This window comes from Petaurus breviceps, unplaced genomic scaffold (assembly GCF_028583685.1).
Source record: "Petaurus breviceps papuanus isolate PSGF00001 unplaced genomic scaffold, PetGlider_PUasm1.0 90925, whole genome shotgun sequence".
Lineage (NCBI taxonomy): Eukaryota > Metazoa > Chordata > Mammalia > Diprotodontia > Petauridae > Petaurus > Petaurus breviceps.
Genome location: NW_027187380.1, coordinates 23,211,969 through 23,227,414, shown reverse-complemented (window position 1 = coordinate 23,227,414; position 15,446 = coordinate 23,211,969). Strand labels below are relative to the sequence as shown.

General features: G+C 38.2%; 1 protein-coding gene across 5 annotated transcripts in view; it reads left to right on the top strand.

The window, feature by feature from the left end:
• The window catches only part of ARSG (arylsulfatase G), a 194,516-nt gene that overhangs the window by 99,485 nt on the left and 79,585 nt on the right, over nt 1–15,446 (top strand). For 3 of the 5 annotated variants that reach the window (XM_069076565.1, XM_069076562.1, XM_069076561.1), the window contains exons 3-4: nt 1,820–2,654; nt 14,739–14,941. In XM_069076565.1, the coding sequence (XP_068932666.1) occupies nt 2,437–2,654; nt 14,739–14,941 (421 nt within the window). In that variant the 5' untranslated portion in view covers nt 1,820–2,436. The remainder of the gene's footprint in view (nt 1–1,819; nt 2,655–14,738; nt 14,942–15,446) is intronic. The other 2 variants (XM_069076564.1, XM_069076563.1) reach the window with 1 other exon arrangement.

The window sequence follows — 15,446 nt, the reverse complement described above, 5'->3', positions numbered from 1 at the left end:
TGTTTGTGGGTCTGTATTGATTTCTATGTTGATGATTTGTGTTGAGTTCCCAGACCTTGTTGGTGTGTCTGAATTGATTTCACAGGCAGATAGTGAATTGATGATGGTGCCAGCAAATTACAGGAATGTTGTTTTGGCTCTGTTAACCTTTGTCTTCCCAGAAACAGGAATTGTGAAGGTCTTGAGGTGGACTGGACACTGTGAGCTTCAATATGGAATGGGAACTGGACAAGGAGCTAAGAGCTGCCTGCCTTTGAATCCAGGTGATAGTTGTGTAGATTCAGGCAAGAGCTGGGACTATGGAAGAGGAACCATGAAAGCTGAGAGCCAGCTTCAAGTGAAGATGAAAAAAACCTCTTTTTTGGGTACCTAATGCTTACTGAGAAGATTATGATTTACTGTGACCTAGGAGTGGAGAACTTTGACCTTTGTACTTTGTGTCCCTTAAGGAAGTCTGCTCCTTAAGGATGATTGAGTTAAGTTCTTACTGAATGATATCTCTTGCTTAAAACTATGTGGCCACTTTGGTGAAAACTTTGTGACCATTTTATTGATAAGTTGTTATGTCATAACTTTGTGAATGCTGTACTTTGGTTTCTGTGAATGTTTTGTTTTAATTTACTGCTGAATAAACAGAGAGTTCACTATACTATGTAATCAGAACCTTGAAGCTGTTCACAGCAGCAGTCCTCTGGAAAGCTTCTCATGCTTGGCTTTATACCTCCTCAAAAAAAAATTCTTGTTCCATGACTGGTTGGGGTAGCTGGTTTTGTACCATTAAGCATGTATTTTGTTAGTATACTAATGAAAAGACCATCTGTCATAATGCCAGTCCTAGCTGAATGGAAATATCCATCCTGTTATACTCTAACCTGGTCTGCCTTCCTCTCAGTCTCTTCCTGAATGTCTGATTCTAAATTGATGTCTTTTATATTTCCCAGTTTCTCTGCCTAGTGATTTCCTTATTGATCTTGTGAATGAAGACTCCTTAATGAACTAGAGACATTGGCCTCATGCTGATTCCATTTCCCACTCTGATTTCTTGCTTTTTGTTCTCAAGGAGACTGAATTATAATTAGTTAAGTAGGGCAACCTCTCTTTTTTTTCTAGTACTTTCTAGTCTAGTCTATGCCCAGATTTATGAAAATCTAATTTTCAATCCTCTCTTTAAATACTTTATTAAAGGAACCATGTTAGGTTGAAAAGAGGTCACAATTCCTATTTTCAAATGTTACAGTAGATGTAAGGTGTTGCAGTTTAGTATAAAGGGGAAAACATTTGACTCTAGAGTCAGAGGACCTAAGCTTGAACCCCAACATTACCAGCATGATGCTGGACAAGTGACTATGTCCCTTGGCGTCAGTTTGCTATCTGTAAAATGAGGAGGTTAGACTAGATAGTTTCTAAGGTTCCTTCTAGTTCTAGACCTAAGATCCTTTAAATGCTGTATAAATGTTAGTTGTTTATTATTATTATTATTCCATGTTAGTAAGAATGTTTTGCATGACAATTTTTATTTGATAGCATCATTATTACAAAGAATGATTTTCTAGTGGAATCATTCCTCTTTCTACTCTGCTTCTTCAGGGCTGGCAGTGTGTTTTTGAAAGATTGTTTTTTTTTCCAGTCCTTGTGAATCAGGTCATTTGGAAATGGTATCATTACTATTTTGGAGGCAGAGAAACTGATATACAGGTTAAATATTTGAGTAGAGAAAAAAAAACATCTGTTGTCATGGAAAAGCCATTCTTTCCCAACCTACTGAATAAAACACAGCTGTGCTGGCAGTTTTGACTAATTTTCTTCTCCAATGTGTGAGTGAGTGAATGAGTGTGTGAGGGTGTGTGTGTGTGTGTGTGGTGTATTTGTATGTTTCAGAAAAACTTGCAGAAGAAACGAAGGCCTACCATCTGGAATTTGAACTCAACCTCAATGTCCACTGCATCATCTAGCCCAAGCAGATGTGAACACTGCCTTGCTGCTCAAATAACATGTTTGTTATTCTCATGATTGCATAGCTGAGTCATTTTCCAAGTGACTGTGATACAGAAACTGTAGAAGAACTTGGGACAACAACCCTTGAAACTATATGTTGTGTTAAAAAGAGAGCAGGAAAAAAAAACCTAACTTTTTTCAGTGGACCCCAGATGTAAACATCAAAAGTCAGTGTAATGTCTACATCCAGCTGTCTGGTGACTGATAAGGTTCATTGACAGGAAGAGTAAGGCCGTCTTGTGGGCTGCAAGCTTCCTAACTCCTCAGCTTCCAGAATCACAGTCTGGGAGACATTTTTTTTTGCATTCTGCTCCTGATTCTCCTCTGTCTCCTGAGTGACTTCCTTGCAGTTAAGGCAAGTAGAAGACAGCTAAAGGAAAGATTTGGAGTAGTGTCACCAGTTTCACTGCCCCAAGTAGACGAATCCAGCCCCTTAAGACTATGGGGGGACTCTTTCTGAAAGTTTTGCTGCTGGGTGCAAGTTTAACAGGATTGCTTTACTCCCTTGTGGATTTTCGTTCCTATTGGAAGACAGGCCGCAAGAGGCCTAATTTTGTAATCATTTTGGCTGATGACATGGGATGGGGTGACCTGGGGGCAAATTGGGCAGAAACAAAGGATACCCCACAACTGGATAAGATGGCTTCTGAAGGGATGAGGTGAGTTTTAAAAAAGATAACCATGCCTCTTTGCTGACATCTCTTTGGTTATCTCATACTGGGTCTAGGTTTAATCAAGTTTCTAGAGGTGCAAGGACCAGGTCTATTTAATAATAACTACATGGTGCCCAGTCTATCATCACTGCCCATTTAATATTTGATATTTGCTATCTTGTGACCTCTTCTTTAACACAAATTATTTAATAGCATAACCCTAGGCAAAAGGAGCACACAATTGACTTACATGTTGTTGTTGAGTCGTTTCAATTGTGTCTGAATCTTCATGACCCCATTTGGAATTTTCTTGGCAAAGATTCTGGAGTGGTTTGCCATTTCCTTCTCCAGCTCATTTTATAGATGAGGAAACTGAGGTGAACAGGGTGAAGTGACTTGCCCAAGGTCACAAAACTAGTAAGTGTCTGAAGCCAAATTTGAACTCGTCTTCCTTACTCCAGGTTTGACACTATCCTCTGTGCCACCTAGCTGCTCTTGGTCTATATTAAACACAGGTTTGTATGTGATATTATTATAAATAATGACTCACAAATTTCAAGTCCTTTATGGTTACAAAGTACTTTATAGGCTTTATCTCATTTGATACTCAGAGCAACTCTATGGGTTAGTAGTATAAATATTAATATTTTTCTGTTACTGATAAGAAAGTAAGGCTCAAAGAAACCAATTAGTAATATAACCATTATTGGGGGGTCTCCCTGAAATGAACTAGCCTGTTCATTAAATGCTGGCTCTAAATAACTTTTATCACTTTATCCTACAAACAAATACTGATAATGTGTGTCTGAACATCAGTAACTTCTGGATTTCATTCTTGTCTGTGCAACTGATAAGGTAACTAGGTGAGAGAAAGTCAGTCTTCCTCTATTTCATTATTTTCTAATCTGAAAAATGGAGTTGGTAAAAGTTATCTACTCATTACAACATAGTGAGTTTTCACAGAGGTCCCGACTAATTAATTCTTTAAATCCCTGGCAGATTATCAGATAAATACTGATGAGAATACTTAAAGCCATAGTCATTTGGGCCTGTTTGCTCATTTCAAGTGTTTCCCTCCGAGATCCTCTCAACCAAGACCAAAATGAGATCTTGGGAGGGCCCTTTATACAAATATTATTTTGTTGACCTCTTCTATTTTTTTTTCCAACACAGTGTTCAAACCACAGTAGTCACATGATGCAAGTGAGAGGTAGCTGATGTGGCAGTCTATCTCAAACTGATGGCTTTATGTTTTTTACTAATTGGTTGATATTCAATTAAATTTAACAAGCATTTTTAAAAGCACATTACTTTTAAAAGCATGTTATGCTATGTTATGCTACTATGCCCCAGGCACTGTGCTAGGTTTTGGTGAGAAAAACTGTAAAAAAGGGAAATAATCCTTTCACTTGAGGAATTTATATTCTAACAGGGAGATAAAATTTGCATACATATAATTAATATAAAGTAAATTTCAAGAGGTGAAAGTGTTAAAAGCCCTGGGAGATGGGGTTCAGGAAAGTCCCCTTTTATAATGTAGCAACTAAGATCTACTTTGAAGGAAGCTAAAGCTTCTATGAGGTGTGCAAAAGTGAGGAGGAAGGACTTTCCAGATGTGATTTTTCATTGTTTTTGCTTTTGTATTTTATCTTAGAAGTCATTGGCTACATTTGAGTAGGGAGTGGTAGTAACATAATATAATCTGTGTTTTAGGAACCTAAATTTGGTGTCTGTATAGAGGATGGATTGGAAAGGGGAGAGACTGGGATTAGAGAGACCAATTTGGTGGCTGTTGCAATAGTGCAGATGAGAGGAGATGAAGACTTGAACTAGGGTAGTCTGTGAGAGTAGAGAGGTCAGGACAAGTGTATGAAAAACATGCTGACAGGACTTCCATCATTACTCACTTTTTCTTGTCTTTCTCAATTCTCAAATACTGATAGTTTTGTGGAAATATTAGGCTTTATTGCATCGTGCTTGCTTATGGAATTCCAAAAATTGATTTGAGAATAAACTCTTTTTTTTGTCAGTAAATGCAGAGAATGATAAGCATAAACATCAATTGTACTATATATATATATATATATATATATATATATATATATATTCTTGCACTTTCAAAACATATTGGCATTTTTGCATAATAAAAGTTTAAAATAGCAAAGTCATACAAGGACACAAGGAGAAGCCATATGTAGTAGAGCAGAAGGTGTTGCACCTTCCTCTAAAGAAGGTGGCCCAGGAAGTCAGTGAACCTGACTTCCCCTCATCCTCCAGCACAAGTATAGGTTCCTACCCCTTTCTATTCTTGTCTTCATTAAGGATGGGGATGGAATTAAGGAGTGGAAGAAGGGAGAGACAGTGACTTCCTCTTTTGAATTTGGGGGCAAAGTTCAGGCTCTTTGGACTTTTCCTACCTAGGGTGTCTTTGCCTTCATGCCCCATGGAGCCCTTTTGTTTCTCTGCCTCCCTGGATTCCTTCCCCCACACCAATCTCTCCATCTTTCCAGGTATTCCCTCATGTCCCACTCTTTTTAGTTAAATCTTCCAGTATTGCCTTGATCTTTCCTATCAAAGATCCCGAGTAGTTCTGGCCACTCCCTGTCATCTTAGGGGTACCAGACATGGCCTAGAGAGGTCAGAGGTTAAAGAATCAATCGATAGCAATAGCCCACATTTATGTTGCATATTAAGAAACACTTTCATGGAATCACAGAGCAAGAATGAATCATAAAGGTTATCTAGTCTCCCTCATTCATTTTACAAATGAGAAAACTCAAGTCCACAGAGGTTAAGTGAGTTCCCTTAAATTAATAAGAACTTAAACCCAGGTCTTTTGACTTTAAAGCCAGTGCTTTTTAAACTAACTCCATAGTCAACTTCACAACTCTGTAAGGAGGGAAGGACAAATATTATAGAGAACTAAGAAGACGGAAGTTTAGAGATGAGTCAGTCAATAAGCTGCCTACTCTTTTAAGTGCCTCCTATATACCAGACATTGTGCTAAGTGCTTAGGATACAAAAAGGGGCCCAATAAGCAGACAAATATGTGCAAACAAGGTAAATTAATTAAATTTAATATAATATAAAATAAATTAATAAATGTAATTAAAATTAATTCCTTAATTAAAGGAATTAAAAGGAGAAGGTACTAGGATTAAGATGGGTTGGGAAAGGTTTCCTGTAGAAGTTAAGACTTTAATTGGATCTTAAAGGAAGCCAGGGAAGCCAGTAGGTGGAGATGAAGGGAGATAGTATTCCATACATGAAAGATAGCCAGAAAAAATGCCTGAGAGTATCGAGTATCTTGTTCATGGAACAGCAAGGAGGTCAGTGTCTCTGGATTGTTGTTGTGTTTGTCTTTCATTTTCTAAGAGGACCATGACATCAGAGGGATGATGTTGTAGGACTTGGATTTGAGTGAGATAGGGCTGTGCAAGGTCACCAGCCTCACTTTCTCCTCCAGAGCCATCTGGGTCCAGGGGCAAGATATTCGACAGGACAACTGGAGATGACCCAGGATGCAATGGGAGACTCTGGACCTTTTAGGCTGAGGCCTTTTCAGGTTCTTTCTTTGAGTGAGGTAAAGAATACATGGTAGGGAGTGAGGTGTAAGAGACTAGAAAGGTAGGAGGGGGCTAGGTTATGAAGGGGTTTGAATGCCAGAGCATTTTGTATTTGATCTTGAAGGTGATAGGGAATCTCTGGAGCTAATTGAGTAGAGGGGCAACATGGAACTTTAGAAAAAAAATCATTTTGGCAACTGAATTAAGGATAGGTTGGAGTGGATAGAAACTTGAGGCAGGCAGACCCATTAGCCCAATTCATTACAGTAACTACAAAGTTGGTACATATGACCAATGCAGCAAACACCTGTATTCCCAAGCCTTCCCAAACCTTCTCTCCCTCAGGCCTTCAAAACAAAACAGACTCCCTCAAGCATGAATGCCCCTCTCTCACTCACAGTAGCTCCTCAGCCTCCATGCTACTTGCTTCCAGCAGTTCTGGCTTGCTTGTGCTCAGCTTTTTATCCTGGTCATTAGCCCCTCCCTGCTCCACTCCTTCCTGTTACATCAGCAAGTTCCTCCCACTGTGGGATTCACAAGTTCTGTTTTTTAACAAAGGCTTGATGTAATCAAGCAGAAAGCTCAACTTGAAAAAAGGTACTAAGTACTTGTTTACTTGCCATTACAAGAGGCAGGGAAGATCTTCAAATTCCCATTACCATTACACAGACATGGACTAGGATTTAACTAGATGATACCAGGGATGTATGAAAGAAGTAGTATTTGAGACTGGGTCTGTGTATATGACTCTACCACATAATATTAAAAACTGATATTTAAATTCTGGAAACATACTAACCTTTTCCTACTCACTCCAATTTCCTCTTTTAGAAATATATAAGAAATTATGTTTTTTCAATATTTTTGTCCCGGGTGTTTTATCTCACCTGGTGTATTAGCAAGCACCCTAGCACACCTAGCATGGCCTGCTAGCACAGGTTCTTTGATCTGCTTTTCTAAAGGAAAGACAAAGGGGTCAACAATCTTACTTTAATTAAACATATATAAATCATTCGCTAGTTCAGGGGAAAGGTCAGCATTTGAACATGGAGAAAATACAAGCAGAGAAGTAAAGAAGGTAAAGGTCATTCACTAGTTCAGGGGAAGAATCAGTATTCTGAACATGAAAATACAAGCAGAGAAACATAAAGAAATTAACACAGAAATCCAATAGACAGGTCTCCAACTGTCTAAACTGAGTGATAGATGCCTAATCATCAGACTAGGGAGTGCAAGCATCTGGGTTCAGGCACAGTGGGGGGGGGGGGAACGCTCCTTAAAAATGGCTACCCAGAGTCTCATCTGTTCAAATAACAAAGACACATTTTTCCCATGAGTGAGCCCCAAAATAAAATACCAACCTCCCAGTGTATATAGTTTTCAACTAATAGATTTGGGGCCAGAAGATATCATATCCTGTGTGACTCAGCACAGTGAATTACCAGGGTTCAAAGGAGATTGATCCTTCAGATGTTACAGGTTAGCATGAGCCTGGGAAACTGAAGTCCAGAAAGAAAAACAACAAAAATCCCACCTTGCTTGTGCTTACACCTGAATAGAAAACCTTATTGGTACTTGATCATTGGCCTAGCCTGAAATCCTTTTAACATCTGTTTCAAAGACCTAACTAGTTTCTAAAAAGAAACAAAATCAGAGTTCAAAGAGGAATTCTGTTCTCTTTAAAGATTAAAAAAGTAGGGTGATGATCTGAAATCATGCCTTTAAATAGTTTAGGGAAATGATTTTACAGGGTTACCTGACAGTAAAGTGACTATTATTTTGTATGATAAATCAAAATTATTGCCTAGACTTCATCCTCTTATTTAATCTTGATTATGAAATGTTGATTTTGTTCTCAAATGTGGAGTATGTGGAAAATGGCCTGGGCAGAAAGATTTTCAAAGACAGAATGGATTTGCATCCTTTTAGATTGTTTTCCCCTAGGAAATGCTTAGAACAGTCTAATTAATTTATTAATTTGTTCCTCACGTATTTGTGTCCAAAATGCAGAGCACAGAATTTTTCTTCCACAATACAATGCCTTAAAATTTGCAAATAACTTTATATGAAACATCTCAAATCATATTTGTAAATTTTATGAAAATTTGCAAATGGCCTTATATAAAGCATCTCACATCAATCCTGTGAGGTAGGTACTGCAAGTTTTATCATCATTTACAGATGGAGAAACCGAGGCTCAGGAAGTTAAATGACTTGTCCAGAGTCATAGCTCATAAGTGTCAGAGCCTGTCTTCATGACTGTAATCTAGTTCTCCATTCCTTATACTCTGTAGTCTCTCAGACTATTTGCTGAATTGAAAATGTCAATACATTCTAAGAATTAGTTTTGCTTTTCTTCACTAACTTGGCTGGGTTTTTGTTTAAAACAAGTCATTAGTTGTAGAGGTCATCCAAGTTGGATTTACCACTTTCAAAGGCATTTGTGGGTTTGTATTAGTGCACTGAAAATGGAACTGAGAGTATTCAATAAACCTGGGAAAATAAATTACTTATGAAGTAATCTCTATTTGACAAGAATTATTAGGAAGACTATAAAGCAATCTAGTAAGAATTAGTTTAGAGGTAGCTAGGTGGCACAATGAGTAAAGCACCAGCCCTGAAGTCAGGAGGACCAGGGTTTGGATCGGGCCTCAGACACTTAACACAAAAAATAGCCGTGTGACCTTGGGTAAGTCACTTAACCCCAATTGCCCTCCAAAAAAAATTAATTAGTTCAGACCAATATCCTTAAATCACACAGCAAAATAAGCTCAAAATAGATTATATGGTTGCACCACTGAAAAATTAGAACACAACTAGATGATTAGAAGACAACATTTATAGAAATGGATGGGGGAGAATTGTCATTCAATAAAGGGATGGAAGTGATCACTCAACATAAAACAGGTTAATTTAAATTACATGAAATTAAAAAGTGATGCATGAACAAAATCAGTGCAACTAGGGCAAGAAGGGAAACTGTCAATTGGAAAAACATTGAAATCAAATTTTTCTGCAAAGGGTCTCATATCTAAAAGACTTAATGCAAATATATAAAGCTGAGAGCTGATTTCCAAAGGATTTGTGGTCAAAGGATGTGAACAAAGAGTTCTCTATCGAATTCTAAAGTACTATCAATCATATGAAAATTTGCTCCAAATCGCTAATAGTGAGAAAAATGCAAATAAAACAACTCTAAAGTTTTACCTGATGCCTGAGAAGTTGGCAAAGGAGAAAAGTATAAGTATAGTCAGTGTGGGAGGGGCCATGGAAACATAAACACACTAATAAACTCTCCTTCACTCTGAAGAGATTGACCTTTTCCTTGCAAGACAAACCTGTCTACCTGTACCCTTGATCCTATTCTTTCCCCTGTTGCCCTCACAATCATTTCCCCAACTCCCTCTCTGATCTTCAATCTTTCTCCATTTACGGATTCCCTCCTTGCTGTCTTATCTCCCAGACTTTGAATACCCAACATTTTCACAAGCTATCATCCTTTATCATTCTGTATCTTTCCTCTTTTTTCAACCAAGCCCCCAGAGAAAATATGCTCCTTGTCTCTACTTCCTCTTTTCTCACTTATCCACCCTTTATGATCTAGTTTCCAACCGCATCCCTCAACTAAAACTGCTCTCTCCAAATTAATCGCCAAATCGGATGCCTTTTTTGAATCCCAATCCATTTTTTAAAAAAATACTTTTGACCACCCTCCGCCTATGGACATTCTTTCCTATGCAAGTTCAACGATACTGCTTTCTCTTGGTTCTTCTGTGTATCTGCCTGTCTGACCCCTCTTTGATCTAGGTTCATAGGGTTAATCTGAAGGGTCAGAAAGATGATCAGGCTCTTCCACCCAAAGCCTAATGTCTAATAGCTAATGTTCTTTAAATGAATGGTGACAAACATTATCCCTTCACATCTAAAAGGTAAAAGCCCCACTCACTTCTATTCCAGTGAGATTTATTGAAAGATGAATCATTACAGAGATTATGTTCTGCTGATGACTATCAGTGCTTGGGGTGCAAATGCTTCTCTTAATCACAATGGGTACTTCTAGATGAAGAAAAAAATCCTCTAATCCTATAAAGTTTCTCCTGCCTCTACAATCAACATGGCCAAAACAAAATTCATCATTCACTCCAATCTAGCTATATGACCCTGGGCAAGTCACTTAACCTCTGTCTGCCTCAGTTTCCTTATTTGTACTTTGAGGTTAAGAATGCCATCTATTCCCCAGGGATTTGAAGATAAGATGAAATAATATTTGTAAAGTGTTTTGCAAACCTTAAAGCACTAGATAAATGCTAGCACCACCTTCCTTCTGTTCACTGGGCTCAAGTGCTACCTTTTAAAGCCTTTCTCAATCCACACAGCTGCTAATTCCCTCCTTTCCAAAACTTCCTTGCATTCATTTTGTATAAGTTATGTATGTCCTTATATATATTATGCTATTTTCTCCTTCAGAATAGAAGCTTTATGAGGACAGGAACTGTTTTGCTTTTGTCTTTGTATCCCTAGCACTTACTGCAGTGTCTGTCACAAAGTAAACAATACATATTTGTTGATCAATTGATCTAGTCAAACTCCTTCATTTTTATAGAGGAGAAAAATGAGACTGAGAGGGTAAGTGATTTTAGGGATCACAGGATTATAGACTTATACCTACTTTAGATATCATTGAGTCTGTCTTTTTTCCCTCCCCCAGTTTTTTTCTTTTTCAAAGCAATTGGGGTTAAGTAACTTGCCCAAGGTTACATGGCCAGTTTTGTGTGTGTGTGTGTGTGTGTGTGTGTGTGTGTGTGTGTGTTAAGTATCTAAGGCTGGAACCGATCCCGGGTCCTCCTGACTCCAGGGTCAGCGTTCTTACTCACTGCACCACCTGGCTTCCCCATCTCCCCCAGTTTTATGGAGGAGGTAACTGAGACCCAAAGGTCACCCAGCTATTAAGTATCAGAAGTGGGATTTGAACCTAGTTTTTCCCCATTCCAAATCCAGAATCTATGCACTATATTGTATGTGCTTATATTCTGTCCTAGTTGCCAGAATATAAATAAAGCAAGAACCATTTGATTTTTGCTTTTGTATACTTAGTGCTTGGCACAAAGAAGGTGCTAAATAAATACTTATTGATTGATTGAAAAAGACATTATTGGTAGAGTTGTGAATTGGCACAACCATTCTGAAAAGTAGCTAGGAATTATGTTTTTTAAATAGTGAGTAAAATGTTTATGTTCTTTGACCCTGGGATCTAACCCAATGAGGTTAAAGTCAGAAAGTTACTATAAACTCCAAAACAAAACCTTTTTTTTGTGTGGAAACAAAGTAAATGCCCATTGACTGGGGAATGGTTAAACATTGTACTTTAACATAACAGAATATCATTGTACTATAAGATAAGAAAACTATGAAGATTTCAGAAAATCATGGGAAGATCTGAACTGACTGATGAGCAGAGTGAAGGAAGTAGAACCAGAAAACTTTATATGCAATGACTACAACAATGGAAAATGGAAAGAACAACAGCAATGACAAAAACCTCAGATTTTGGGGTGCAATTGTAATGACCAAGTCTGTCCCCAAAGAATGGAAAAATACTCCTCCCTCTTACTTTGCTGTAGGTGTCAAATATTACATATACTGTCATGCTCAGTTGATGTATTGTTTAATATTATTGAAATTTTTTTCTTTCTTTTTTCTTTATTGTAAGAGATGGTTTACTGGGTGAAGGGGGGGAATAAATTTGGATATTAAGGTTATATAAAAATAAAGGAAATCAATATAAATTTCAAATTTAGAAATGAAGGTGATGATATGAATAGAAAAAAGGAATTTGAGAAGATGCATACCAAGTACACTATTTCTAGGTGAATACAAATGATGGCATTGACATAGTTTCAGAGTGTAAAGAACAGGACTAGTGCTAGGAAAATTTAAGAAGGCCAACATTGGTGCCTCTTATTGCCTCTTTCAAAGTCTTTTCCCTGCTCTTGACCAATGGTTTTAGGTGTCTGCTCTTTTTAGACTTAACTTCCAAGTCTCATTTTTCTTATTTGTAAAATGGAAATAATAATGACATGCTACTATACCACATCTTTATTGTGATCAAAAAAGGTACTATACATTAACATTTTATCTTATAAATTATGTTTTGGGAACAAAAAACATCTCTTACTCATCAGTACTTTATACAGGGTAGAGAGTCCAGGCTTTATAAATATTTATTGAATTATTAGATGAATTTCATGTGTATCCTTCCTGGAGTATTTGTACTTTAAAGGAAAATTCCAAAGATTAAATTTTTAAGGATGAAATTTCAGACACTGTGAGTAAGGAATGAAAAATGAACATTTATTGGTGGCGGCTAGGTGGTGCATTGAATAGAGCACTGTCCTGGAGTCAGAAGGACCTGAGTTCAAATCAGGCCTCAGACACTTAACACTTACTAGCTGTGTGACCTTCGGCAAGTCATTTAACCTCAACTGCCCAGCATTCCCTCCCTCCAAAAAGCCAAAAAAAAAAAAGAAGCTTATATTGTAATTGGAGGTATAAAAGACATATAGGCATGAAGCAGGCTGGGGATAAAGTTTTGATTTGGGGAGTCACAAGGATGGTGAATGGAACTAGAAGGCAGTTAGTTGTCACAACCTTTCCAATATCAATGAGGGCAGCTAGGTGGCACAGTGGATAGAGCACTAGGCCTGGAGTCAGCAAGATTCATCTTCCTAAATTCAAATCTGGCCTCAGATACTTACTAACTATGATCCTGGGCAAGTCACCTTATCCTGTTTGTCTCAGTTCCTCATCTGGAGCTGGAGAAGGAAATGGCAAACCATTTCAGCATCTTTGCCAAGAAACCCCAAGATTTTCACAGAAGTGAAAAATGAGTAAACCTTCTCCTCCCTTCCAGCAGCAATGCTTGTATTGCTTTGATTACTATTTTTGGAGCTAGAGGTGGAGTGGAGGGTATGGAGTAGAAAGTGAAGGTACACATAAGTTTCTGGTCAGATGGTGAGAGGTCCAAACTCAGTAGACCCTGGTTTCTTGGTGGGTGCCAGGATGAGTTGTGAGGCATGGTCTGGGGCTTATAATAGGTTGTGTTTGGTACAGTTTCAACTCATCTAACAATCAGGATAGCTGAGCTGGGGGCTGTTGTATGCTCCTTTTGAAATAGCCTACTAGAACTGCTTAATATCAAAGTAGATGGGAAAAGGAAATTATTTTTTAAAAATCTCCCTTTTGAGGACTCAAAATATGTGATAGCACAAGAGAGGTTTTCATCCCAGTAACCTCTAGTAATTTAAAAGACAACTTCAAGATTCCCCTCTTCTATTTCAAATCACTTGTAAACAGAGACTGGACCTCTTTAACTTAACAATGATCTGTACTGGAAGGGTCTTACTTACCTTTTTGATCTGGCCACTTTCAGCACTAATGTCTAATACATTTAATTTATTCAATGCCAGATTACTTTGGTTGCTATTTATCTATGTTTTTGTGTGCGTTAATTTTTTTGTTAGCTCTTCTGCTGTAATATCTGGCTTCATATTTTTGTCTTGTTTTACATTCTATTTTCAGTCTTTAATTAAAGCCCTTGTTCTTTCAGATGGTCAAAGCCTGCCCAGGTTGACTTGGAAAAGAATATTTTCCAAATAATAAAGCCTCTTTGTTGCTTCATTACTTGCCTCCCCCATTTAACCATGGGATGGGCTAAGAAGAGGTGAAATTCAAACTGGTTCATTTAGCAATTTAATAACAACCTCTGAAAGGGAAAGATGTAAAATTCATTGATTGAAAGGTTTCTGTCCCATAGAATGTTAAAACTGGAAGGGACAATAAGCATATAGGCCAACAGCTTTATCTTTGCACATGAAGAAACAGAGACCCAGACAAGTGAATTGATTTAGCCAAGGTCCTTGTAGAAGAAGTCCATCCAAATTTGTACTCAACTTTTCCATCTCCAAATCCAGTATTCTTTCCACTATATCATGTTCTCATTCACATGCCTAAATGAGAATTGTTTGTAAACCAGCAATTCATTCAACACATAACTATTAAGCATTATACACAAGGTATTGTGTGCTAAGGGAATTCAAAGATGCAAAATGATGCAGTCCCTTCCCTCCAGAAACTTCAATTCAGTGGCAAGGTGAGGAGAAGACATCATGGAATGCAAGGAGGTGAGAAGAGGGGAAACAGAAACCCCAGGATATTTTAAGTCCTATTTATAGGAATACTGCTGGGGGGAAGAGAGGACTAGCTTTCTATTTTTACAAATTATTATTTCTAATTAGGTGCTAAGCATAGTTGCTTCTACTGCTACTGGAATGTAGGGGCTATCAGGACCTTCTGAATTTTATTGTGCTAGAGCCAAGCCTCAGTGGCCCTGCCCTTCGTCTCTGGGTTCTTGGTAAGTGAGGCAGTTGGACTCAACGATTTGTAAGGTTCTTTTCAGCTCTATAATTCTCTGAAATGAATTTCCTTTTTTTTTCTTCATTCCATGCTTTGTAATTTCTTCCCACAGTTTCTTTCCTTCTAGGTTTGTGGATTTTCACTCTCCGGCCTCTACCTGCTCCCCGTCCAGGGCCAGCCTGCTTACTGGAAGACTTGGGGTACGAAATGGAGTTACACACAACTTTGCCATCAGCTCAGTGGGGGGCCTCCCACTCAATGAGACCACCTTAGCCCAGGTGCTCCAAGAGGCTGGTTATATAACAGGAATGATAGGTAATGCTACATGTTTCACTTCTAGAATGAACTTTCTCTCTCCTCCCCTCTGCCTCATAGAATAATCCCCAGTTTACCTCAAAGCAGAACTCAACTGCCATCTCCTATACAAAGCCTATACTGACCCTCTGCGTTCTTAGGGCTCTCTCTCTCCCTTAAAATTAGAGTGCATTTGTTGTTCTTGTTCAATTGTATCCAACTCTTCATAACCCCATTGGAGTTTTCTTCGCAGAGATACTGGTATGGTTTGACATTTCCTTCTCGAGATCATTTTACAGATGAGGAAATTGAGGAAAACAGGATTAAGTGCCTTGCCTAGGACCAGTGTCTGAGGTTAGATTTGAACTCAGGAAGATGAGTCTTTCTACCTCCAGGCTGGGCACTCTATCTACTGTGTCACCCAGGTGCCCTGGGCTGTGTTACTTTTCATATACTTTGTATTTTCCCAAGACACTCTTTCCTTCTCCTTCTCCTTCTCCTTCTCCTTCTCCTTCTCCTTCTCCTT